General features: G+C 40.3%; 1 protein-coding gene across 6 annotated transcripts in view; it reads right to left on the bottom strand.

Moving 5' to 3' along the window:
• Positions 1–27,698, bottom strand: part of MYH10 (myosin heavy chain 10) — a 139,675-nt gene that overhangs the window by 70,400 nt on the left and 41,577 nt on the right. For 3 of the 6 annotated variants that reach the window (XM_045199183.3, XM_045199185.2, XM_053911719.1), the window contains exons 5-7: positions 18,521–18,623; positions 17,865–17,894; positions 8,679–8,771 (exon numbers count right to left, since the gene is read on the bottom strand). In XM_045199183.3, the coding sequence (XP_045055118.1) occupies positions 8,679–8,771; positions 17,865–17,894; positions 18,521–18,623 (226 nt within the window). The remainder of the gene's footprint in view (positions 1–8,678; positions 8,772–17,864; positions 17,895–18,520; positions 18,624–27,698) is intronic. The other 3 variants (XM_045199184.3, XM_071219299.1, XM_045199186.3) reach the window with 2 other exon arrangements.

The following is a 27,698-nucleotide window of genomic DNA, read 5'->3' as shown; positions in this document are numbered from 1 at the left end:
AAAATAATTAGGCCTTATAAATACTTGGAACGCCTCAAAAAAGAAACTCAGAAACTAAAATCGGGTCTTGATGTTATACTGCACATTAAAATTCTTCACAAATTTTAAACAGCTGTATTATCTATGCACTACTTCATCGAGTTAATAAAAAATTGCTATTTTAAGAGACAGTAGTCAAAAGACAATGTTATTACTTCAAAGTTGCAAGGATACATTGCCAATGTAACTGTTTAAGGAAATACTTTCTCCAACTGATTTTAACACTGCAGAAAGGTTAATCAAAATCATATGGTATCACATAATTCTCACTGAAGAAAATAAAGAACTCATTACATAGAGATACAAACTTTCAGATTTCAACATGTCTAACTTCTTTATTACATATATATCAACATGCTGTTTAAGCTTTCTATTTCTTATACTACTTCCTACTCATTTTTCCTGACCACCTAAATTAGATGTTCAAATTCATTAAACAGAATAATCTTCGAAAATAAGACAAAGTTATTATATTGATAACTTTGAACTCTAATACATTTAAAATATAAAACTGAACATTACCCATTTTATATTTAGTGAATTAATTTTTTTCCCTTACTTCTACGAAAATTATAAAATAGGAAAGAAAGTCAAAGGAGAAGTGGAAGAAACAAAGGTTTTTGGCTTTTTGAACAGGTAACCTAAAAAGAAATGTCTCAAAATAATTTATACATGTGGTCAGTAACTTGGATTAAAAAAGTCACCAGCATACAACATCATCAGTGTTGCATGACAAATCAGTGATGACGAACTTCATCACCAGTTCCCTAGTCAAATCTGCTCCCTTTCTTCTCGTAACTGACTGGCGCCCACCATTGTTCTAGCCATCACAGCGAGTGCAGAGAGGTATCTTTTGGCTAAATGAGAATGGTCAGGCAAAGAGTAATGAAATAAAGGGACAGAATGAGGACAGAAACGGGACGGTGGAAGCCTGCCGTGCGGGGAGGAGGGAGAGTGGATTAGGGTAGCCCTCCAACCCTCCCCTGCCCTCCCCCAGCTTCTTCTATACAGACCCCAAAGAAACGAGTGTCTCTCAAAACAGCATATTTAGTAACTAATAAGTCCCAGTTATAAGCCAAAACTTCTATAATTGATTCTATTTTGAAAACATTTCAACAAAACAAAAACCTTACAAAGTTGAAAATCATCAACTCTCTATGTTAAGTGACTTTCACATTCAGTTACATTATGAGATCTATCCAAGCCCTTTGATAACATGACGAAGTGAAATTTTAGAACTAGAAAGAAAGTTTACTGAATGTCCCGAACAGTCCAGGATGTGACTACTGCGACACATTAGGTAAGAAGCAGGCCATCGAATTCAAAATCACTTCCTCCTTGGAAGGGGATGAAATAAAAATTTTAAGTTAAAAAGGCTTTCCCTCACGGTGATAAATATTCTTTCGGAATTAACATTTTTATTAAAATACAGATCTAGACTAAAATGGAAAACGACGAGTTTACTTTCAAGTGGGTCCTCTAATCTTTTAAACATCATGTAAACAAACTGGTGGTAAAAATTCCCCCTCTGTATGTGATTTCCACAGGTCAGATATGGTACTCAGAATATTCAACCAGAATTTCACCTACAAAAACAAAAAGAAAAAGCCCCAAAACATGACAAGTACATTGCGTATGAATTACAGAGCATGTATTTGAAGTCACACACGTGTTCAATGCCAAGTCAAGAACCGCCGAGGCTCTGGGCAGTAAGGGCAACCTCTCTAGAATCCTCTCCTGTATGTAAAGCAGAAATCAAAAACTTCACTTAAAAGTTGCAATCGGACAACTTGGATATACTGATATACTGTCAAGAAGTAATAAGAAAATTATCTTATTAAAAAAATTTCATTCCTTTTGAATCCACAGTGATTTTCTAGACCTTTTTTTCTGGGTGGTTACAACGTATCTGTAGTAATTAAACCTAGATTGTCAGCAATTTACTACAGGGTAATGCCGGTTTGTTTCACGCTTTGAAAATATTTTTCTCCTTCCTAATTTAGTATTTAAAGTTGTTATACAATAAAATCTGTAACTTACTTTTTTTAAATCCTCACCTGAGGGCATTTTTCATTGCTTTTAGAGAGAGAGGAAGGAAGAGAGAGAAACATTGATTGGGTGCCATGTGCACCCAGACTGCGGATGGTACGTACCCAGGTTCGGAATTGAACCTGCAACCCTTTGGCCACAGGACTACACTCCAACCAACTGAGCCACACTGGCTAGGGCTGTAATTTACTTTAAAACACGTCAGCATAGTATGCTATGTACGTGTGGTAGTTACTCCACTAAAACCTACACTGTCTGGGGGCAACTCTTTACCGTAAATGGGAAAACCCATTCTAGGAGTAATTTGCTAGGATTTAACCTAAAGACCAGATGCCTACTGTATATGCTTCTGCTATCCTAATAGCCAAACTACCCCAGAAGCTTTGTTAATTAGTAAAATGAGTTTCAGGTGAACTAAGTAGCCTTGTTACTTAGTATCATGGATATTAAAAATTCCTGGGGTAAAATGAGGGGCATTAAGAGACATGGACTGAGTAGAAATACACAGACACCCCCCACTCTGGTGTGAACAAGGCACTGAAGACTCTAGAAGGCCCGAGTCCGTAGTGTTGGAAGGCTGTCTAGGGCTCCACTCTAAAATGGCCATGTGCTGAATGGCTGGTCTTGGCTCACGTTTCACAACCTCCTAGATCCTATCCAACAAGCAACAGCCAGTCTCAGTGAGCCCCCAGCCCCTGTACCTCTGGCTGAGTGGCCCCAGGCTCAGCACTAGCAGCAACCAGCCTAGATTCACAGCTTGGCTTCACTTGGTGATCTCCAAGCCCCACACAAGTAAGTAGCAACCATCTCAGATTGCTTAATAGCTCAGGCAGGGTGGCCCTGGGCAGAACGCAGGTGGGGGCTGACCTTGGTACAGTACAGGAGAAGGAGTAGCCAAAGAACTTACATGCATTACCCATGGACATGAACAATGGTGTGGGGATTGCCTGAGGAAGTGGGGGGCGGTGCTGGGTGGAGGAGGGCAAAGGGGGAAAAATGGGGACAACTCTAAGCATAATCAGTAAGATAAAATTTAAAAAAGAGAAAAAATGGATCTGTGCAGCCACTGCTTTGGAAGACGCTGGTTGCCTGGTACAGACCACATCTGTCTCTGACACTGTCCCACTGCCTCAGTAAGTCTTCAGGGAAAGGTAGGTGAGAGCACTAACGACAGCTGCATCCAATTTACTCACAAAACTTTCTTAACGTCTGCTTGCTAAACAACGTATGTGAGGGTGCAGAATTCTGACTTGCTTTCACTGTAATCTGGTAGCCAAGTGGTAGGGAGTACACCTAGAACCTTGATCTAGCTGTAACGACTGGAGGCTAATCACCAAAGGCATATAAACTTGGGAATAGCCAAAGTGGCTTACGTAAGTTTGGGGGAAAAAAAAGATTTGCACAAATACAGAAAGTGATTTCTGCTAAAACTTTCTGAAGGAAGATGCATCTGCTGATACAACCTTTTGAAATTGAAATCCCTGTTTTTAAAGTTTCATTACAAGAGATTCATTTTACATAAGATCCCCTCCATCTGGACTGCATTTTACTTCTCCATAAGCCGAGAACTAGAGTAACTGTGAACGATTATTTTCATAAGGGTAATGCTCTCCTAAAAAATCCCCCTTAACACAAACCATATGTTAGCATCTTTGAAAGAAAGATATTCTTCAGGAAATTACTTGTCTATTTCAGATCAAAGAAGTGGAAACAAATGGATACTAAAGCTTACCCAGTTTCAGTTGCAAATATTTTTCACTGCAAGCATGTGGTTTGTAAATACTGACTACATGAAATTCCACTGTGCACCCAACTCACTTTTCTGATATCACATTACTCTTCCAGTATGAGGTCTAACACCCATCCCAACCCAAGGCCTGTCCTGCCCACGGAGCCACTGCCTCCCACACATCTGCCAATCCTTGGAACACTGGGGCATATACACTCTCAGAGGGTCTAGCACACACAACACGCTCCCTCAGCTCAGCTCTACTTTACGGCACATCGCTGAAAGTAGATTAAAGGTAAAACCCAAATGAAGGTGAGCTCTATGAGACTAGAGACTCTGGGTTTTGCCCCCTGACATATTCCCAGGGTTTAGAAGAGTGTCTAGCACTTAGTAGGCAACCACCTTTCAACTAAAGGGATCCCGCAACTGCTATGTACTTACGTGTGAGAGGCACAGAAAGAAACTGAGGATCCAGAAAACAAGGTAGACAGGACCCTACCGTCAGAGATCTTACATTCTCACAGGAGAGCCACACATAAGCAGAGACATTAACTACAGATTATGATAAGGGCTATGAGGGAGATCAATAAGACAATGTGATAGAGAACAGAGGAAATTCCTCAGATACGGTTTTAGACTAACTAGGTGCTTAAGAGAGGGAGAAGGCGAAATGTGGTCAGGTCTGAAATACACGCTGGAAGTGTAACCAATAGGGTTTTCTCCTGGCCTGGACAAGAAAAAGGCTGAATCCAAGGTGACTCTTAGGTATTTTGTTTTTCTAGGTTTTTGTTGTTGTTTTTATTTTATTTTATGCTTAAGCAACTGGGTGATTTGATGGTACAATAAGACTTAAACAAATTTTGAACAGGGAAGATAAAGTTCTGTGTGGAGTATGTTAAACTTGAGAAGTGTATTAGACATCCAAGTGGAGATAACAAGTAAGCAGCACAGTGCCTGGCAAAGAATAGGTGCTTAATAATGAACTGAACTGCATATATGCATATAACATATATATATGCATATATATATGCAACAACAACAACAAAATATATGCATATATATAAATTATATAAAATTTAATTTAAAACGAGCCAATATTGGTTATTCTCTAAACCCCTGAGAGCCAAAGTGTTGGCAACACCCACGGACAACTGCTAAAGGGATGTTCTACCCGAACGTCAGTCAGTCAGTGGAACCAATTACTTCACTATTTTTTATGGAACCACCAAGATCATTACTTGTCGTAGTCTTGCGTAGTCAATAGCTTAAGAGAGCAGTAGCCAGCTACTAAACTTTCTTTAAAAAAGATACCATACTAATCAATATAAAGTTGACTTTCTAAAAATTAAAGCCCAAAGCCAACAATTTGAAGATACCTTTGTTTCTTGGTTGAAGAGCTATGTCTACGAATATTGCCTTAATCAAAAATGTTTTCTAAAACGATCAGCTTTTAATATATTAGACTGAGCACACTTGAAGAGTACTACACAGCAGCACAAGCACTGTGGGAGGTGGAGCACCAACTGAAACGGGGTTTGCTGAGAATTTAGGTCGGATGGGGGATTCTGCCTAGAATCAATCTTGCTAGTGAACAGTCTAAGGAATTCTTCCTACCAGTAGAACGTTTAAGTTTCTACCAGAATTGTTCCTCTTTGAACTAGGATGTGTAAATAACAAGCATTAAGTAGATTCATGAATAGTAGGTATTTTGCGAATAGATTTCAGCAAGTTAATTACCCTAAATTTAGACTATAATTTAAAGGAACAAGCTAGAGCAGGGTTTCTCAACCTCGACATAGCTGACATTTGGGGCTCAACAACTCCTGGCTGCGGGGCCTGTCCTGCGCACCACCGCTGTTTAGCAGCGTCCCTGGCCTCTACCCAGCAGACGCCAGACGCACACCACTACCCACTGCCCAAGTGGAACAACAAAAACTGTCTCGGACACTACGAAATGCCCCCTGGGGGGTCCCCAGTGGAGAAGTACTGATCTCAAGTAATGCAAATCAGAGATTATAACCTACATATGTCAACATGGAAACCTCACTAATGATCTGTGGTAGCCAGTTTCCAAGATGAGGTCAATAATCCCCCCCTTCTCATATCCATGTCACTATGTAGCTCCCTCACACGCTGTGTTGGGGTTGGTCTGCGTGACCAACAGAATACGTCAAAGGGATGGCCTGTGACTTCCCAGGTGGGGTCATGAAAAACACTGTGTGGCTCCTGTCTTGCTTTCTCGGAGCATTTGCTCTGGGGGATGCCAGCTGCCATGTCAGGAGCACACAACTCTGTGGAGGGGCCTTCAGGGTGAGGAAGGAAGGCGACCGCCCCGAGGAACTGAGGCTCCTCGCCAAAAGCTACCTCAGTAAGCTTGGAAGAGGACCCTGCCGCCTCATCAAGTCTTCAGATGACTGCAGCTCTAGCCAGCAACGTCTGCGTGACAACCTCATGAGCGATCCTGAGCCAGAACCACCCACCACACAGAACTCTGTGGAAGTCACTAGGTTTTAGGGTAGTTTGTTATAGAGCAATGGTCACCGATACAGAATTGTACTTCTGACTGTCTCAAACACAAAAACCCTGGCAAGTAGGAACAGAATCACTATATTCTGTATCAAAGACACAAATGACTGATTAGTAGTGATTTATCTTTTCTATGCAAAAATGAGAGGCTAATGAGAGGCTCAAAACTGTTTCTCCTGAATTTAAAGTGTTGTTTAGGGGAGAAAATAGGAATAGACTAGTAACTTGATTTATGTGGTGAAATAAAATATTTTCCACTAAGAAGTCCTTGAAAATCTTCATGGAGATGCACATACCTAAGCGGGCAGCTCACTGTTTCTTCTGTCTCATGACACAGCCACTAAACACAGGGCTTTCAGCAGGAAAAATTTAAGATTTAATTGTGGCTCGGGCTCAATGGTGATGACCCACCGAATGACAGGAACTCTGCAAACACAGTGCAGCTTCCCCAGAAGTTTCGTGAACCCAGAAGTCACAGCCAGGCTTCCTACTGCCACAGGCACATTTGTTATCTCACTTTGTGCATAAAAAAATAAACTAAACTATTTACTAAATGAATGTGGATTAGGTGAATCGTCAAATTTTGCCTTACTAGGAATAAACAATATTCCAAGCAAATAGATCCCTATTTCTTACACAGCTTGGAAAGCCTCTTGTACTTCCACTGTCTCTGACGGTGTTATGGGCTAAATTTGGCCCCCATCCTCCTAATTCATATATTCAAGCCCTAACTCCCAGTACCTCAGAACATGAGGATATTTGGAGATTGGGTCTTTACAGAGGAAATTCAGTTAAAATGAGGTCACTATGGAGGTTCCTAATCCTACCCAAAATGATGGTGGTCCTTTAAGAACAGGCCACAGACACGTGTGGAGGGAAGACCACTTGTAGACACAGGGTGAAGATGGTCACCCACAAACCAAGGGGAGAGGTCTCAGAAGAAACCAACCTTGCCGACACCTTAATCGGAGACTTCCAGCCTCCAAGTGTGCGGACATTAATGTCTGTGGTTTAAGCCCCAAGTCTGTGGTGCTGTTAGGGCCGCCCTGGCAAACTCAAGAGGGTCATCTGGCTACCTTTCTGTTTACCAGGCCCTCTGTGATCTCGGATCTGGTCACTTCCACTGAGCAAAGAGACCATGTCATCAGAAAAGTAACATGCAGACCATGACTTTACATTCCCAGAATAAAAAAGTGTATGACAATGATTTTAGACTCCCCAATACTTTTGCCAATACTTCTAATATCAGAAGAGGAAGAAAAAACAGAATTTACTCAAACAATTTAAGTAGAAATGACTGAAACTGTAGACCCTCTCCAAAATGACCACAGAAATGGTCACTGAATCTTGATGACTATAATCCAGAGTATTTTGTCAAATGTGTGTTTAGAGATGATTTGCTATTAAAGGTTTATTCTGAGCAGGTGGAATGGGGAGGATGGTATCCTCATACTAATACCCACTTGGCTGTCACTTACGATAATATTCTCAGGCAAACTGTTATCGCTGATCACACTGAAGGAGCAAGTAAAGCTTTCAATGAATTAAGATAGTTGAACAGAATTTTTTTTTAATCCTCATCCCAGGATATATTTTTATCAATTTGAAAGAGAGAGAGAGAGAGAGAGAGAGAGAGAAAAAACGGAAGTGAGAAACATCAATGTGAGACAGAAACATCAATCAGGTACTTTCTGTACACGCCCTGACCAGTGACTGAACCCCCAACCTAGGTACGTGCCCTGACCAGGAATCAAACCAGCAGTCTTTTGGAGTATGAGATAATGCTCCAAGCAACTGAGCCACCTAACCAGGGGAAGAATTTTAAAGAAAAGTAATAGTAGTGACAAATTATTCTGAAGTCCATATGTCATAGAAACAGTAAGGTATAAAAAGGACAATTTACTACATTAAATACCAACCTTATTTGTTGAGCATTTATTATGCCCAGTGCTGTGTTTAGTAGAAAACATGCATCTTTAAGTCTTCACACCAACCCCCTAAAGGCATTAAATATCATCTCCAATCAAAGGTAATAAATTAAATTCAGAGGTTATATCATTAGATATCCATACAACAATATATAATTACATATTTATACAGAATAAATATATTACAATTATTTTCACATTTTTCCCTTTTATTACTTTTTAAAATGTGCCTACTACTAGAAAATTTTAAATTACAGGGGACTTGCATTATATTTCTATTAGATAGTACTGTCTTATACTACATTAATTAGCCTCTTCTAAAAATCTAGAAAGTACAGTAGTTAATCATAGTAGACATTTAATTAGAGATCTGAGGAATGAAAAGTTTCTGATGCTTTTCAACTTACAAAACGAGATGAGTTATCATTTTTCACAGTCTTCGCATTTCCAAATGATTCCAGAATTGGATTGGCTTGCAAAAGCTGCCGTTCAAGTTCCCCCTACAAGACATTACACACACACACATACACACACACAAATTAAAGCAGATGCATGTTAATCCAGTGACTATCCCAGTCCTCAGGGGAAAAGCAAGCTAAACAAAACTGTTTCTTTCCCTCACTTCTGTCACTTAGTTTGCCGTCCAGCAATCTCTGTTGGCTTCTTACTCTGGGTCACAAGAGGCTCTGCTGAAGGAAAAACTTAGCATCTATAAAGTGATCACAAGGAGCAGAAAATGTCACATTGAACAGAGAAGATAAATTGAAGGATGGCACATAAAGTAGGCAGAGAATTCTGAAAATAAAGAAACTGGCTCTTGTGAAATGAAATTTAGCATGACATTTCAATTAAGAATATATTAATGCTTACGATTACTGGTATAAAGCTTGCCATTTTTCCAAGGGCTTCACATAACATTTTATTTTTAAAATTGTATTTTATTGATTATGTTCTTAAGAGTTGTCCCAATTTTTTCTCCTTTGCCCCCTCATGTCCATGGGTCATGCAAATAAGTTCTTTGGCTGCTCCATTTCCTATACTGTACTTTATACCCCCGTGGCTATTCTGTAAGTACCTATTTGTACTTCTTAATCCCCTCACCTCTTGACCCATTCTCCCCCATACCCCTCCTTATCTGGCAACCAACAAAACACCTCCATATCCATGATTCTGTCTCTGTTCTTCTTGTTTGCTTAGTTTGTTTTTTAGATTCAATTGTTGATAGGTATGTATTTATTGCCACTTTATTGTTAATAGTTCTGATCGTCTTTTTCTTAAATAAGTCCCTTTAACATTTCATGTAATAATGGTTTGATGATGATGAACTCCTTAAGTTTTTTCTTCTCTGGGAAGCTCTTCATATGCCCTTCCATTCTAAATTTGCTTCCCTGAGTAGAGCAATCTTGGCTGTAGGTCCCTGTTCTTCATGACTTTGAATATTCCTTGTTAATCCCTTCTAGCCTGCAAAGTTTCTTTGGAGATGACAGCCTTATGGGAACTCCCTTGCAGGTAACTAACTTCTCTCTTGCTGCTTTTAAGAGTCTCTCTTTATCTTTAACCTTCGGCATTTTCATTACTCTGTGTCTTGGAGTGGGCCTCTTCGCATCCATCTTGTTTGGGACTCTCTGTGCTTCCTGCACTTGCATGTCTATTTCCTTTGCCAAATTAGGGAAGTTTTCTTCCATTGCTTTTTCAAACAGATTTCCAACTTTTTGCTCTTTCTCTTTCTGGCACCCCTATGATGCAAATATTGAACCTCTTGAAGTGTCCCAGAGGTTGCTTATACTCTCATTTTTGGGGATTCGTTTCACTTCTTGTTCTGATTGGGTTTTTTCTTTTTGGTTTTCTTATGTTCCAAATCATTGATTTGATTCTTGGCTTTACCCACTCTACTGTTGTTGCCTTGTAAATTGTTCTTTATTTCAATTAGTGTATCCTTTGTTTCTGACTGGATCTTTATTTATGCTGTTGAGGCCCTCATAAAGTTCCTTGGATTTCCTTATAACCAGTGTTTTGAACTCTGCATCTGACACATTGTTTGTCTCCATTTAGTTTAGCTATTTCTCTGGAGTTTTGATCTGTTCTTTCATTTGGGCCATGTTCCTTTGTCTCCTCATTTTGGCAGCCTCCCTGTGTTTGTTTTTATGTATTAGGTAGTAGAGCTGCTTTGACTCTGTGTTTTGGTAATGTGGCTTCATGTAGTAGGTGTCATGTAGGGTCCAGTGGCACAGCCTCCCCTGTCACCCAAGCTGGGTACTTGAGGTGCATCCTTCATGTGAGCTGAGTACACCCTCCTCTTGTAGTTGAGCCTTGGTTGCTGTTGGCAGATCAATGGGAGGGATTTACCCAGGCCAGCCAGCTTCAAGGACTGGCTGTGACCACTGACCACCAACCTCCACCCTCCAGCAGAGGATTAGCTGTGTAGGGGCAGGGTGGTGGTGCTCCAACATGGTCTGCAGCTGACCACTGGGTGCACTGGCTCTGGGGTCTCCCAGGTGGTGCAGGCCAACGTCAGCCCCCACTGTCTTTAGCCTGGGTCCCTTGTCTGAGCTATTGAACAATCTGAGATGGCTGCTACTTGTGCTGGGCTTGGAGTTTCCCAGGTGAAGCCAAGCTGTGAATTTAAGCTGGCGGCTGCTGCTGCGGCTGGGCCTGAGTTTCACGGAAGCCAGCTGTTGCTTGTTTGATGGGATTTAGGAAGTTGTGAAGCATGAGCCAAGACCAGCCATTCATATGAAAAAGCAGCATTGGTGGGCCCTTAAGTTGGGTGGGACAGAGTCTCTGGGGATCTCCAAGGCAGGTCAAACCGTGTTACCCAGTATGATGGAGTCTCAGATATGGCACCAGCCTACTGGCTTTGTGGAGGGAGAGTTTGGAAAAGGGAAAATGGCCTCTCCTCACCTTGATGCCAGACACTTCAGTTTCTCCCTGTATACCACTGGTGCCTTTCAAGCTGCTGCTCCAGTGCTGGAGCTCAGAGGGAGAGAGTCTGAGTAGGTGAGTCTGTGTGTGGGTTCTTTAAGAGGAACTGCTTGGGGCTCCAGCAGTTTCTTCTACCAACTCAATCCCCAGTGGTTTTTTGCAGTCAGAAGTTGTGGGGATTTATCTTCCTGGCACTGGAACCCTGGGCTAGGGGGCCTGGGACTTCTGGCTCCCAAGATATCCCTTCCAAATTTTTATCCACCACACATGGGTGTGGGACCAGCCTGTTCCTCGTCTGTGCCCCTCCTACCAGTCTGGATGGATGTGGTTTCTTTGATTCCATAGTTGTTAGATTTCCATTCAACTCAACTTTGTAGTTGTCAGACTTCCATTCAACTCAATTTCTGACAGTATTGAATGATGGTTGTTGTATATTTTAGCTGTAACTTTGATGCAATTGTGTGAAGAGGCAGGCTGTTTGCCTACGCCGCCATCTTGACTAGAAGTCTCACAAAATATTTTAAAAAATGTAGACCAGGCAATGTCCTCATCTATCTCTGTGATCAGAGATGACAAAGATGGCGATGCTGACTTCTTGCTCAAATTTAAAAGGCTAAGTATGTAGTGTTTGATAGATGTATGTTTTATTCAGTGTCTTAAATATACAAATTAGGCTACAAAACAGATTTTACAAAAAGATGTGTGTATATTAATAAGTGCTTTAATTATGAAATATAGTAGAAAGCTGTATGAGAAAGCATGATGTCATTTCTGGCCATAAAAGCACTAGAAAGTGATTCTATGTTCCTGGAATGTAATTTCAGAATTATATTGTATGATTTCAATAAATCTGCTTTTTCCAAACACAAATCTTACCACTATGTTTTAAAATACCCACAGTATTCTAGACCTAAGAAAAGAGGGGTAAAAACCACTAGGAAATGTGAGTCTTTAAGGAAAAAAACAAAATAAAGAACCTCACATAAGATTTGTTCATTAATAGTCAGTTGCTATGTGATTAATTATATTGGGTTGGCCAAAAAGTCTGTTTAGTTTTTTTTCCATAAAGTAAAAGACATATTTTTCATTTTCACCAATAACTTTATTGATTTGGATATTTTGAGTATGTTGGCTACATCCTTTGTGGTAGAATGTTGATTATTCTCAATTAATGTCTCGATTTGATCACTATCAACTTCAACTGGTTTACCCCAACTGTGGAGCATCTTCAGTACGAAACTTCCCAAACTACTTTTGACACATTCCATCAGTCATAGCACCTTCTCCATACACTGCGCAAATCTTTTATTTGCATTTCAGTTGTGTTTTTACCTTTCTTGAAATAATAAAGACATAGTATGCCAAAAATGTTGGCATATTTTCTTCTATCTTCAATATTAAAATGGTTACACAAAAATTCACCAATTTTGATGTTTTTTTAAATGCATGCTGATACAACAGCTGTCACAATACAATCTAACAAAATTGTTTTCAAATGAAGTTAAAGACAACTAAGCGCTACTAGAGTCATCTTATGGAAAAAAACCAAATGAACTTTTTGGCCAACCTAATCCAATCCCAAAACGACATGCCATGTATATAATCTCGGCCTCCGCTCCTAGTTTGGACTCCTGTTCTCAGCTGAAAGGGTGAGGAAGTGTTCCTGAGGCACGTGACACAGTGAGGAGATGTTCCTTATGTCTACTCCCTAGTATCTGGATTGTCCAGACTTCCACAGGTCTTAATTACAGTCTACGGTTGTGTTCCATTGAGACCATCAGGAACCAGTCCTTTTAAGAACCCCAAGCTACATGAATTGCTCACTACAAAGTACTGGGTCACTTTCTTGGCATTAGGTGATATGCTCCCTTTACAGTGAATCTTTCAGTTTATTAACTTCGAAACACCAGATTATTTCTGATGCAAGTTTTTCTAAATATTCTATGCTACCAAAATTTCTTAAACATGGTACCCTGAACCAACTTTAATGACTGAGAGTCATCACTAAAAATGTTAGTTACCACTCAATGATGTAACCAAGAGCCTTTCCCCTTGAAGTCGCTTCGTCAGTGTGCCTATGGCTAACATCCCGCAAAAGCCCTGGGGTGCTGGCTCAGCAACAACTGTTACCTCACTCAGGGTATGTAAGCAGAAAGGAGCGACCGTCAGAAAACTGACTTCTGATGCACAGGGCGCGTTACCTTTACAACACACTAAACTTCTACTATTAGGTTCAAGAATTAGAATACAGATTCTTCAAAATTACACACTGTCCTGCCAAATAAAACTGTAATGTAATACTTTAAGTAATAAAACTACATGTCATATAGATAGTCTTTGAACTTTCCTAACTTTGGAGGTGAAACAAGTATTGCATATCCCATTTTAACTTTTCCTAGACATGGCTACAAGAATATTTGGGTCAAGTTTATTCATTCTTTTCCTCGTGTGTGTGTGTATGTGTGTGAGGGAGAGAGAGATATCTACTGATTCTATTCTTTCTCCTGTTGGCTTATAGCAGTGATTTTCAACATTTTTCATCTTGTGGCACATATAAATTAATTACTAAAATTTTGCAGCACACCAAAAAATGTATTTTTTGCTGATCTGACCAAAAAATAGGTATAATTTTGACTCATTCACACTGGACGGCTATTGTTGTGTTGGCTGTTACCATTTTTTTTAAATTTGACAGTCTCAGGGGAAGAGGTCAGCGCCCCGACTAAACAGTCAGGTACTGCATGTTTTAAACCCTACTGTGGCACACGAGCTGTAAATCGCTGGTGCCTAGTCACTGGCTGTACCCGCTGTGCCTAGCTCAGTCAGAAACAAGTCAAGATGATGCGCCAGGAATATTTGCTGAATGACTGTATAATCTGAGACCCTAAGACATTCTAGTAGTATTTGGGGAAGGGATAATGGGGAGCTGAAAGGTGGTAATGACATTTGGGTTAAGGGTCCTCATAGTCATGGTAGTAACTGTAGACTTGGGCACTTCCATGTCCCTGCTGTTGGGGCCGCTACATTAACAGTGTCGTGGTGTATCCTCTGCCCTATGGGTCTGTGAAACTCATAGATGAATCCAAAAAAAGCTTGACACAAAGCTAGTATCATAAAACACACAAAAATGGTCTTAAATTAAGAAATTATCACTAAATTTGATCACTCCTGTGTTGAGCAATTTCATATTGAAACAGGGCCAAGATCTCTACACCAAACTATGAAGCCAATCATAAGCCATCAGAGGGCAGTGACTAAGTGCTAACCTTTCCGCTAGAACTGGGTGGGCAGTGGCCCTTATTTCTATTCAATGTAATGAGAAATGTCATTTGGGAATGTAGAAAAAAGCAGTATTAGTGTTTGAAGTTATTTTTTAAATTTTAAGTATTTGGAATTACACTATGGGTTAAAGGTTTACCAATTGTAATGAAAGCCCTGAGTTTTATTATATAGTGCATAATGTATACTTGCTATGTGATAGACACAGGATGAGTTTAAACTTGGTAAAAAATATATACCTCTTTCAAAATTTCAGTTGAGCCACCAAGGGGACTCAGGCTGAGATCATTCTGTACCATTCTGTGGCCTGACAGGGCAAAGACACAGCTGTCTCACTGACCACAAGAGAAGGGGTGAAACTAGGTAGCAGCAACTAGTTGAGGGGATGAGAAACGGACTCTAATCTCAGCTGGCAGGCTCTCATTCCTGGACTCGCTAGCTATCACATTTTTGTCCTAGTTCAAGGCAGTTTAGACCAGTAGATACAAAACCTTCTGGAAGCTGTTGCCTAGATTTGGATGACTCAAGAGCCAGTGAGGAAGGTGAGCTGGCTTGAAGGAGGCATTCTTAGGGAATGGTCAAGTTTTAGAAATTAGTCCTTTTCTTATCTTCTCTGAACTTGCACTGTGCTCAGGCTTTGGTGTGGCACCGAACACCGTGCTCTCAGGTGGCTGGGGGATAAAGCCAAATAAGATTTATTATTACAAAAACTACATAAAAAGCTTATAGGTAAACGTTTATTTAACGTTTACTTAAATATTGTGAGCTTAATTGTAAAAATTGATGTCTCGTATGTTTGTTCATATTTCCACAATGAAGACCAAGTGTCAAAGGCAAATATAAAGAAGACTGATCACTTTACATGCCAGGACGGCTATGCTAAAAACACAATGACATGTGCAGGCGCGCATACAGAGAAACTGGCAGCCTCCTGGACTGCTGGTGAAAATGTAAAATGGTACAGTCGCTTTGAAAAAGTGTGGCAGTTCCTCAAAATGTTAAACAGAAATTACCATGACCCCCACCAATTCCACTCCTAAGAATACACCCAAGACAACTGAAAAATCTATGTTCACACAAACACTTGCATGCAAACGTCCCTTGCAGCGTTATTCATAATGGCCAAAAAGGGAAGCAATCCAAATGTCCATTAACAAAATGTGACTGTGTGATATGACGGAGTATTATTTAGCCACAAAAAGAAGTGGAGTATTTATACATGCTACAACATAGACCAGCCCTGAAAACATTATGTTAAGTGAAAAAAGTCACCGGGAACCACATATGATATGATTCTATTCATATAAAATACCCAGAATAGGCAAATTCACCGAGACAGAAAGTAGATTAGTGATTTCCAGAGGCTGGGAGGAAATGAAAGAGAACTCCTAATAGGTACAGGGGCTTCTTTTTGGAGTGATGAAAATGTTCTAAAATTAATTGTAGTGATAATTCCCTATACTTAAAAACACTAAATTGTACACTTTAAATAAATTTTATAATACATGAATTAAACCTCAATAAATAAAGTTGATTTTTAAGAATAAGCAAATAGACACAAAAGTGAATAAATGACTCATAAAATCAGGAGCCTAGAAATGCTTTCCTTTCAGTTTTTACAATTCAGACCACTAATGACTGAATGCTAGAAATTCATACAAATGGTTTCTGCAAACCTGAGTAAGTTTTGCCTTATAAAGTTCAATGTGAATTCCCAAACCAGTAACATCAAACCAGAAGAAACACTGACTTACAATGATAGGCTTTCAACATTATAATTATTACTTTAATGTGTAATATTAAAATGGAGCACTGAAGTCACGAGTAGGGACACCCCCAGAAGGGGACGGGAGTGGGCAGAGAATTTCTGACAGAACCCTCTCCAGGGTGTAACCATTCCCTACTGCTCATGAGTATCGCATAGCCCCGAAGTGTGCTGGGAAAGAACAATTAATGGAGAACCAGGGTTCTTCTCACGTTCTTAAAACCATAAGCAGAGGTACTCCTTACTATTACTAAAATGAACTGGGGAGAAGCGGCACTGACGCACAGGAAATACATGCAGTAGGACGTGCAAACCAACGACCACAGTGAAGCGCGGCCCAGAGAAGCCATTGCCTTCTTGAGGGAGCGTGCTACCCAGGGATTGATGGGACCCAAAGTAAAATCCAGGCGTAGGCATGCAAGTCACATACAAGAAGGGTCCACGCGGTAGTTTACAATGACATCGAAACAACATGTTAACAATGATTTCTGTGTTCCGCAGAGGACTGGAAACCTAAATCTGTACTTTATCGAAGACTAAGAACATATTAAAAAGTCATTTAGCATGTACCTATAAAGCACAAAGAAAAGCTGGTTTCTGACCCAGCGATTCCTTCTTTAACTAGAAAAGAAGCCTTTAAATATCCTATAGGGTAATTATTTTATTAATCCTTCCAACTACTAAGAGTGATCTGGTGGGCAGCTAGAAGAGCAAAAGAACATCAAGGCCTTTAGGGGTAGAGTACAGTTCTGGGAATCTGAGAATTTCTTACAATTTTAAGAAAGAGCTGAAAATCTTTGTATCTATGACTATTCCTTTATTTCTATTCTATTTAGAATGTAAAATTATGGTAGTTTCTTTACAGTAATATTATGGATTGTTTCCATAACTTAACATCCTTTCTTGCTTTCTATTGGTTTTGTAGCATTGTTTGTGGAAGACAGACAAACAAACCAAAACCATTCCAGTGCTGGGGAAAGGACTTAGTCGGTGCGGATGACTGTTCCACCCCAGGCGCCTGGCTCCGCTCTGCCCTCCCTCCCCTCCCAGGTAGCGGCTCACGCTCCGTTCAGGGGCTGTTCACTGCCCTGCCCTGTGCAGCTAACAAAGTGGGCATCCGATGGAATGACACTACCTCACTACTTGCTGTGGATTAAAAAATTCTGATTTTATAAATACAAGGAGGCCTTTAGATCAAAACACATATGGTCATAAAATTTTAATAGATCAGGAATTCGTTAACCCAAAAGGTACCATCTTTAAAGGTGCAGCCCTAAATTCAAAATTTAACATATGGCACAAGGCCAGGCTTCCATATGTTTAAGAAGTATTAAAATAATTCCACCTAGTATTTGGCATGTGAAACCTGAGTTTATCGGCTTCATTAATGTGCGATTCAATGTCATGATAAAAGGGTAAATAATTATTAAAATTCACCTAGAAAACAAAGTTAAAGCAAAACGGCATGCTGCTTCTCATGAAAAGAATAAGCATCTAAGCAACAAATTTTCAAAATTTTTCGTAATAGATTTACTCAGAACTAATGGCATTTGTTTCTACTAGAAACTCAATCCAACGACAAAAATTAGTGCACACAAGACTAAGAAGCATACAGAAAAGCACTTGCCTGGTGTTTCACTGGTTTAGGCGATTCCTGCTGTTTGTTACAAACAGATAAATGCAAATGTTAGCAAGGTCGGGTCTTTCCTAGCAGTAAGCCACATTCAAAGCACCCTGTCACTGCGCCAGTTAGAACTGTGCACGCTGGATTGGTGGGCATATTTTCAGGCCATATTGACTAACACTCTGCACCTCTACAAATTAAGGACAAATGACATTTATATTCTTACCCCTTTTCTATCTTTAATTCTTCCCAAATCTCTACCCTCCCCACAAGCTGCTGTGGGCAGTAGCAACAGGCTGCCCTGCAAAGCTCACAAAAGAACTGCTAAAAATATTTGAGGATCTTCTTATGATGGAAAATGAGTCTTCACAGGCACTGCTCATCCATTTTTAACAATTCTCACCAAATCTTGGCAAGAAATTAGGCTTCAAACCACAACCATAATTCCAGTTTTTCCTGTTAGAATAACTAGTTGATAGCAACTTCCTGATCAATTTCCTCCCTTTTAAGTGTGAGGGAAAAAAAAGAGTTGTTGGCTGGGGAATGGTGGGGGCAAGGGGGCTGCCCCTCGCAGCGGCATTGCGCAGATCTGCTTCCTTACTGTTTCTGAAATTATAAAAGAATAAAAGATTTAAAACTACCACGGGACAAAAACTTACAGGAATATTATGGTCCTTTCGTCCTTTATGTGAAGAGGCAACATGAGCAAGGTACTGAATGACCTTCTTAGTATTTTCTGTCTTCCCGGCACCCGATTCACCCCTGGAAGAAATAGTAACATAGGCTGCCTTTACGAAAGCATAGCACACGTATTCCAAAATTATACTTGACAAAATTAAACTGAGTTGAAACAAGAATTACCAGAAAATAAAAAGAACATAAATAGAAAAAAACTGTCAGTGGTTGTTAGAAAATTATTATTTTAAAAAGGTATTAAGTGAACCCAAATATTTTTTGGTAGAGGGCAGTAAGCGGACACAGAATAATTTTCATAACACTTTTTTTTTTCTTGGCGTTGTGGGTTCTGCCACAGAAGTGCAATTTATTAGAAAGTTTGTGAAGAATTTCCTTAGCACCAGAAGAAACCTATCCAGCACCAGCAATGAAATTCCTAAAATGATGAAGTGAAGACAACTTAATCTGAAGGAACTGACAACTTCGAGGTGCCCACCGATTACTGACACTCATCCGCTAAGCCAGTCAACACTTTCCCAGCTCACCCTTACTCCAGCCTAACGACGATTGTCTCCCCGGTACTGTTCACTGCCGTGTACACATCTCAGTTAGACACCTTCACGGTGACTGCTGGCCTCCCACACCAGGCTCCCTGCGGCAAGGACCGGGGCTGTGTGCATTTGTCTACTTGCATGTGTGTACTTGTTTGCGTTGGTTCTGTTTGTGCTACACAGCCTTGTGTAGTGTTGACGTGTGGCCAGTATGCACTTTGTAGAGAAAATGAGTGAATACTATGAATTTCGTTATGAACTAGGTGGGGCAAATGCCATCATTTTATATGATTTGTAGTTTTAAACAGGACTGGCATATTTCACTTATTTCTCCTGAGGGCCAGGCCGGAAATTCAGGTAAGCTGCTAGCATGCAAAGATACCTGCACCGTGGTCTCTCTGCTCAAGTATTTAAGGTTCCCTGAGACATAATCTAAGCAAACCTACTATAACAATCAAAATCTCAATGTAGATCAAAATTTAAAATTTAATATACGATTAATTTTTTTAAAAAACCAGATACTAAAATATCTTTTGACATATTGCTACTAATAACCCTCTAAGCCTGTTTTAGTTAAGGCATGAAAAATCTAATTTTTCTAACAAACTCTGACCCTTTCTTGTAATTGTACTTAGAATTACACTATTTGAACTGTCCACCAACTTGAGTTTTTTAGGTTTACTGATTGCACTATCTTCCTAACTCTGCACAGACACCCCCAATCTCAATTGCAGAGGGGCTGGCTGGGCACAGGGGTCCACCCTACTGACCAAATAGTTGTACGGCTTTGAATAAGAAAACTACCCTCTCTGGGCCCCTCAGCATTGCCATCTGTAAAGTGTAGGAACTAGATTAGATCCTTTCTAGCTCCAAGATTTGATGATTCTAGATACAACCCACTTTTTGCTTTATGAGAATATTTCATATATTATGCTTATTAACCATTATTTATTGTTATACTAAAATTCATCACCTTCTTTGTTTTGCCATGAAGAAGTTTTGACTCTTAGGCACTCAAATTTACAAACTTTGTTGCAAGGTTCCTGCCTGCTAGTCGTGCTTAAAAAGGCCTTTTCTACACAAAGATTATATCCATCTATATTCTCATTTTTAACTATCTACTTTATTCAATCTATCTGTATTTTCTTCCAGAACTCTGAGGGTATCACTTTTCATAATTAAATCTTTAATCAATCTGAAAAAAAATTATGGTTAGAGGAAAAGATTTAATCTAATTTTCCCTATATCCCAACTGAATGGTTCACAAAGATAGTCATTATCCCGTGATATGAAATGTTATCTTTATCTTATACATATGGCTTATTCCAAAGCAAGTACCATATTGCATTAGTTTTGAAATATGACTAATTAAAGTATCCATCATTTTTCTTCTTCAAGAAAAAAATACCAGGTAGTCTCTGAGGTTTATTTTTCCAGATAAACTTCATATAATTTTATTCTGCTATGCGTCTCCCATTTCCTGCCCCCGCCAAATAAAAAAGAACAGGTGGAATTTTGAGTTAAATAATATTAATATACATGCTATTTTTAGGAGAAATGATGTCTTCATCTCTGACTCTTGGGTAATTTTGTATTTTTCCAAGTTCCAAACAGGCAAGGGCCATTTGCCTTGTTCATCTTTAAAATCATAGTAAATGCTGTTGAATACATGAATATCGGTCCTACACACATAATGTTATGTTTATTTCTAGGCCCCTTTAAATATTTTTTGTTCCTGTCATTAACGTATTATCATCACCATTCTATTTTCTACCTGGCTACCACTGGTACACAGATAATAATTTTCATTCATTCATTCATTCCACAAATATTTACAAGTCAACTTCTATGTGTTGGGCATTAAGTACTAGAGCTATAGCTGTGAAAAAAACCCATGTCGTCATGGGAGCTCAAGTTGAGGAGAAGAGACAGAAAATAAACAAGAAAAACAGGATTACAGGATGTAATCCTACCAGAGGAATGCTACCAGAAGGAAGCAGAAAGGGAAGAGAGGAGAGCAGAGGACCCCTCCCTGCACATGCGAGGGTCAGGGAAGAGCTTCCTGCAAGATGAGCAGGAACTTGCTGGGGACAGAATGTACAGGCTGGTGGAAAGACAAACACAAAAGATCCAAAGCAGAAAAAAGCTTGGTATATTCTAGGAACTGGCAGCCAGAGAGTAGGATGTGAAACAAATACCCAGCAAGGCAGAGAACGGCAGGAGATACTGAAGTAGGAACCAGTAGATTGATATACCCAGGACTCATGGGAAAGGATTTGGATTTTACTCATGTAATTTCTTAATAGCTATGGTAGTGGTTTTCTCTGCTTTTTCCTTAACTTTACTCAAAACACTTAGTGTTTCAAGGTTAATCATGACGTTGGCTGTCGGTTTTTACAGGTAATTTTTATAATGCTAAGAAATGAGCCTCTCAGACTGATGATGACTTGTCTTGAAAACATGCTCTGCTCGTGACTTTTCAGCTTAGTTGGCCTCTGTGGTTTCTCAGCCAACCCCTCTCCACTGGACATGCTTGTTTATCCCGAAAGCATCCTTTCACCCCCATCGCACTTTCTGGGCTGTACTTCAACAATTGTTTGTGAACTCTGATACGTTTTACATATTTCAGGTCTATGGTAACTTTGCTATAGAAAATATTGCTTCAAAGTTAGATGTATTCCAATACCTTACTGCTGAGTTCCCAAGAAGGGAGGATGATCAACCTTATACTTCTCCATCTCAGAATGGGATAACAGACTCTACTGTATACGGTTGTTGTGAAGGAAAAGTACCACCCATCTAAAGCACATAATTATTACTCAATAAACATTACCATTATTGGCCCCTCCACTGTTCTTCCACTATACGTGAGGTCATCTGACTAAACTCCAAATTACTTCATGAATAGACAGTGGTATAGTGGTTAAGAGTACGGGCTCCAGTGTCAGAATGACCTACCTATATTCAAATCCTCTCTACCACTTCTGGGCTGCAGGGCTTTGGGCAAGTTGCTTAGCTCTCTGAGCCTCAGTTTACACTCCTTTAAAAATGAGATTAAGTTACTTCACAGGACTGAGATTACACATGTGAAGAGCCTTGTACTGCACCCGGCCAAGTCTCTCAGTAAATGGCTGTAGTAGTGGTAATAGCTATGATGATGATTAACAATGGCGATGATAAAGATATTTATTAACAGAAGTTTTATAAAAATCTCTGACTTGAATATGAAAGAGGTGGCCGTAACAAAGGAATAAAATTCTTGGAAAGAGAAATTTTTTTTAAAGCGGGCAATGGCACATCTGTCCCAGATGGAAGCAAAGAAAATAAGACAGCTTGAACAAAAGTAACAGGGAAAACAAACCAAAAAGAAAGCTCAGCAGACTTCCCTTGAAGACAATTAGAAGAATCTTGAGAGGAGAAGAGGACAGGATCTCAAAGAGTAGGAGGACAGAGGGAATCTGACCTCATTCCCACCAACGACGCACGGTCTGCTGACACAGTAGTTCTGTACATGAGTGACTGCTTGTTTCACTGCTGGTCTCCGAGGTACAAGGGCAAGGCTAACAGGAGAACAAAACAAGGAGCCTGCTGGCAGGGGTGCCCTGTGTCTGTAGCAGCACTTTCAGAGATGAAAAAAAGATCAGGAGTTTCTCATCTGAAGGTATCTGCATTTTCTAAAGAGGTCTATGGCTTTCATGACATTCTCAAAGGGATGTACAATCCCAAACAAAAAAAATAAGGAACAAGAGCAGTAAGTAGCAGTAAAGCGGATCATTAGTGAGTGACTAATTCTGGGATCTGTCTCTGAAACCCTCTGGACTATAGGTGTTTCCCCAATTAGCAACCCCTCTCCCAGGTCTTAATTAGTTTTGTTTTTATTCTCTCTGGCTATTTGTAACGTCAAATTCAGTCTAGCTTCAAAAACACCCTTTGCCTGAAGTTCTTGCTTTAGATGACCTCAATCTGAAAAACAACATATATATATTGCACATATATATGTAAAACATTAGTTGATTTCTTCTAGTTTCAAAACTGTTAGAAAGCAGGCTACTAGGAACAGCAGAAATTTTATGATCAAGATAGGCTTGGGTGCAATTTCTCCATCACACACGCAAACAGGAATAACCAGGGTGTTGCAAAGATTAAGGGAGGTAATATCTGCAAAGATGTTAGTTCTCTTTCCTGGCAGATTTGCCTAGAATATTTCAAACTTAGAAATATAAGTTGATTTGAGGAGACTTCTGGCCAAGATGGAGGCATACGTAGACACACTGTGCCTGCTCGCACAACAAAAAGAAGAACAATTTAAAAATGAAAACAACCAGAACTGACAGAAAATCGAACTGTATGGAAGTCCGACAACCAAGGAGATAAAGAAGAAACATTCATTGAGACCAGTAGTGGGGGTGGAGATGGGCAGCCGGGTGGACAGGACCCATGACAAGGTGGTGGCTGGCGGACTCAGCGAGGTGGCGGATTGTGGAGGGGGGTGGGCAAAGCTGCAGCCAGACAGCGAGGCAGCAGCTGGTGGACCAGGTGACAGACTGCGCAACCCAGGGCTCCAGCTTGGGGAAATAAAGCCTCAAACCTCTGATTGAAAACCCCTGTGGGGGTTGAGGCAGCAGCGGGAGAAACTCCCAGCCTCACAGGAGAGTTCGTTGGAGAGGCCCACAGGGGCCTAGAGCATGCACAATCCCACCCACTTGGGAATCAGTACCAGAGGGGCCCAGTTGGCTTGTGGGTAGCAGAGGAAGTGACTGGAATCCAGCAGAGACTGGAGCAGGCGCCATTGCTCCCTCTCGGCCCCTCCACCACGTACAGCGTCACAGCGCAGCAACCAGCGTTACCCTGCCCCCGGGAACATCTAAGGCTCTGCCCCTTCACATAACAGGCCCGCCAAGAACAAAAAAAAAAAAAAAAAAAAAGGCCTAAATGAAAGAACAGATCAAAGCTCCAGAAATAATACAACTAAGCAGTGAACAGATAGCCAACCTATCAGATGCACAGTTCAAAACACTGGTAATTAGAATGCTCACATAATTGGTTGAATTTGGTCACAAATTAGATGAAAAAATGAAGGCTATGCTAAGAGAAACAAAGGAAAATGTACAGGGAACCAATAGTGATGTGAAGGAAACTGGGACTCAAATCAACAGTGTGGACCACAAAAAAGAAAGAAACATCCAACCAGAAAAGAATGAAGCAACAAGAATTCAGAAAAATGAGGAGAGACTTAGGAACCTCCAGGACATCTTTAAATGTTCCAACATCCAAATTATAGGGGTACCAGAAGGAGAAGAGGAAGAACAAAAAATTGAAAACTTATTTGAACAAATAATGAAGGAGAACTTCCCTAATCTGGCAAAGGAAATAGACTTCCAGGAAGTCCAGGAAGCTCAGAGAGTCCCAAAGAAGCTGGACCCAAGGAGGAACACACCAAGGCACATCATAATTACATTACCCAAGATTAAAGATAAGGAGAGAATCTTAGAAGCAGCAAGGGAAAAGGAGACAGCTACCTACAAAGGAGTTCCCATAAGACTGTCAGCTGATTTCTCAAAAGAAACCTTGCAGGCAAGAAGGGGCTGGAAAGCATGAAAGGCAAGGACCTACATCCAAGATTATTCTATCCAGCAAAGCTTTCATTTAGAATGGAAGGGCAGATAAAGTGCTTTCCAGATAAGGTCAAGTTAAGGAGTTCATCATCATCAAGCCCTTATTACATGAAATGTTAAAGGGATTTATCTAAGAAAAAGAAGATAAAAAATATGAACAGAAAAAATGACAGCAAACTCAGTTATTAACAACCACACCTAAAACAAAAACAAAAGCAAGCTAAGCCAACAACTAGAACAGGAACAGAACCACAGAACTGGAGATCACATGGAGGGTTATCAACAGGGGATTGGGAGGGGGAGAAAGCAGGAAAAGGTACAGAGAATAAGTAGCATAAATGGTAGGTACAAAATAGACAGGGGGAGGGTAAGAATAGTATAGGAAATGTAGAAGTCAAAGAACTTATATGTAAGACCCATGGACATGAACTATATGGGGGAATGTGGGAGGGAGGGGGTTTGCAGAATGGAGTGGAGTGAAGGGGGGGAATAGGACAACTGTAATAGCATATTCAATAAAATATATTAAAAGTAAATAAATAAAAATTTTAAAAATGAAGTATAAGTTGATTTGCATACTTCTTTTTCCCCATAACATAGCTATCATTGAGACACAGCTACAATAATCTAAAATTTCCCATAGTTTTAAGACTTGAGACCATCTAAAACAAAGAGTCATGAGAAAAGCAAACTGTGGTCTAAAAAAAGCTGACTGTCTGACCTGGGCTCACAGGGCTAGTTCACAGTAAAGGTACGACAGGTAAGAGTACTCGCTCAATACTAGAAAGGATCTGACCACACAGTGATATTTCCACTACACCACACTTTTGCCTTAGCTACTATTTTTGTTTTTTTTTTAAATGAATTTTTTTTATTTTAAAAAGATTTTATTTATTTTTTTAGGGAAGTGAGAGAAACATCAATGTGTGGTTGCCTCTCACAGGCCCCCCACCAGGGACCTGGCCTCCAACCCAGGCATGTGCCCTGACTGGGAATTGAACCAGCGACCCTTTGGTTTGCAGGTCGGCACTGAATCCGCTGAGCCACACCAGCTAGGGCTGGCTACCTTAGCTATTTCTTTCAAGACCTGATTTTTTAATAGCAGTTGTAGGTTTACAACACAATTGAAAGGAGGATACAGAGATTTCCCGTATGCCCCTGCACCCTGCCCCTACCCCCAACACGCACAGCCTCCTCCACTATCAACATCACTCAGCAGAATGGAACATTTTCTTTTTAACCCAGGATGAGACGAAAGTTTGCAGTTTACACTAGGGTTCACTCTGGGTGTTATATATTCTATGGGTTTGGGTAAATGTAGAAGGACTTGTATCTACTATTATGGAATAATGCAGTGTTTTCGCTTCCCTAAAAATCCTCTGTGCTCCGCCTATTCACCTCCAACCTCCCTCCCCTGCCCCACAACCACTAATCAGCTTCTTGTCTCTATAGTCTTGCCCTTTCCAGAATGTCATCTTGGTGGAATCACGCAGTATGCAGCCTTCTCGGATTAGCTTCTTTCACTTGGTATACACATTTAAGGTCCTCTGTGTATTTTCATGGCTTGAGAGCTCATTTCTTTTTAGCACTGAATGTCTGGGTGTACCACAGTTGGTATATTCATTCACCTACTGAAGGACATCGTGGCTGCTTCCAAGTTTGGCAATCATGAACAAAACTGCTACAGACTCTTCTGTGTGGACTCCTTTGGGTAAATACCAAGGAGTTGGACTGCGGGATTACATTGTAAGAGTATGTTTAGTGGTAAAAGAAACCACCCAACTGTCAAGTGGTTGTACCATTTTGCATTCCCACCAACAATAAATAAGAGTTCTTGTTGCTCCGCATCTCGGCTGTTGTCAATGCTCCAGATTTCCGCCATTCTAGTGGGTGTGCAGTGGTAACATGTGATGTGAAGCGTCTTTTCACATGCTCATTTGCTATCTGTGTTTCTTCTTTGCTGAGGTCAGTAAAGGTCTTTGGCCATTAAAATTTTAAAAAAATATATGTTTACTGATTTGAGAGAGAGAGGAAGGAAAAGAGAGACAGGGAGAGAAACAGCAATGTGAGGGAGAAACATTGATTGGTTGCCCCCCATGTGTGCCCTGCCTGGGGATCAAACCACCAACCTAGGTATGTGCCCTGACCAGGAACTGATCTTTTGATGACACTGCAACCAAATGTCATCCGCCCAGGGCTCTTTGACAATTTACTTGTTTTTTTTTCCCTTAGTGTTGAGTCTTAAGAGTTCTTTGTACATTTTGGATAACATTCTTTTATGTCATCTTTTCTAAAAATTTTCTCCCAATCTGTGGCTTATCTTCTCATTCTCTTGACAATATCTTTTGCAGAGAAGTTTTTTTTTTTTTTAATATATTTATTGATTATGCTATTACAGTTGTCCCATTCCCCCCCCCCACTCCACTCCATCCTGCCCACCCCCCTCCCTCCCACATTCCCCCCCTATAGTTCATGTCCATAGGTCATACTTATAAGTTCTTTGGCTTCTACATTTCCTACACTATTTTTACCCTCCCCCTGTCTATTTTCCACCTATCATCTATGCTACTTATTCTCTGTACCTTCCCCCCCTCACCCCCTCCCACTCCCTTAATGACAACCCTCATGTTCTAGTTGTTTGCCTAGTTTGCTCTCGTTTTTGTTTTATGTGTGGCCGTTAATAACTGTGAGTTTGCTGTCATTTTTACTGTTCCTATTTTTGATCTTCTTTTTCTTAGGTAACTCCCTTTAACATTTCATATAATAAGGGCTTGGTGATGATGAACTTCTTTAACTTGACCTTATCTGAAAAGCACTTTATCTTCCCTTCCATTCTAAGTGATAGCTTTGCTGGATACAGTAATCTTGGATGTAGATCCTTGCGTTTAATCTTGGGTAATGTAATTATGATGTGCCTTGGCGTGTTCTTCCTTGGGTCCAGCTTCTTTGGGACTCTCTGAGCTTCCTGGACTTCCTGGAAGTCTATTTCCTTTGCC

Source organism: Desmodus rotundus, chromosome 9, assembly GCF_022682495.2.
Source record: "Desmodus rotundus isolate HL8 chromosome 9, HLdesRot8A.1, whole genome shotgun sequence".
Taxonomy (NCBI): domain Eukaryota; kingdom Metazoa; phylum Chordata; class Mammalia; order Chiroptera; family Phyllostomidae; genus Desmodus; species Desmodus rotundus.
This window is presented reverse-complemented; position numbering and strand designations above follow the sequence as displayed.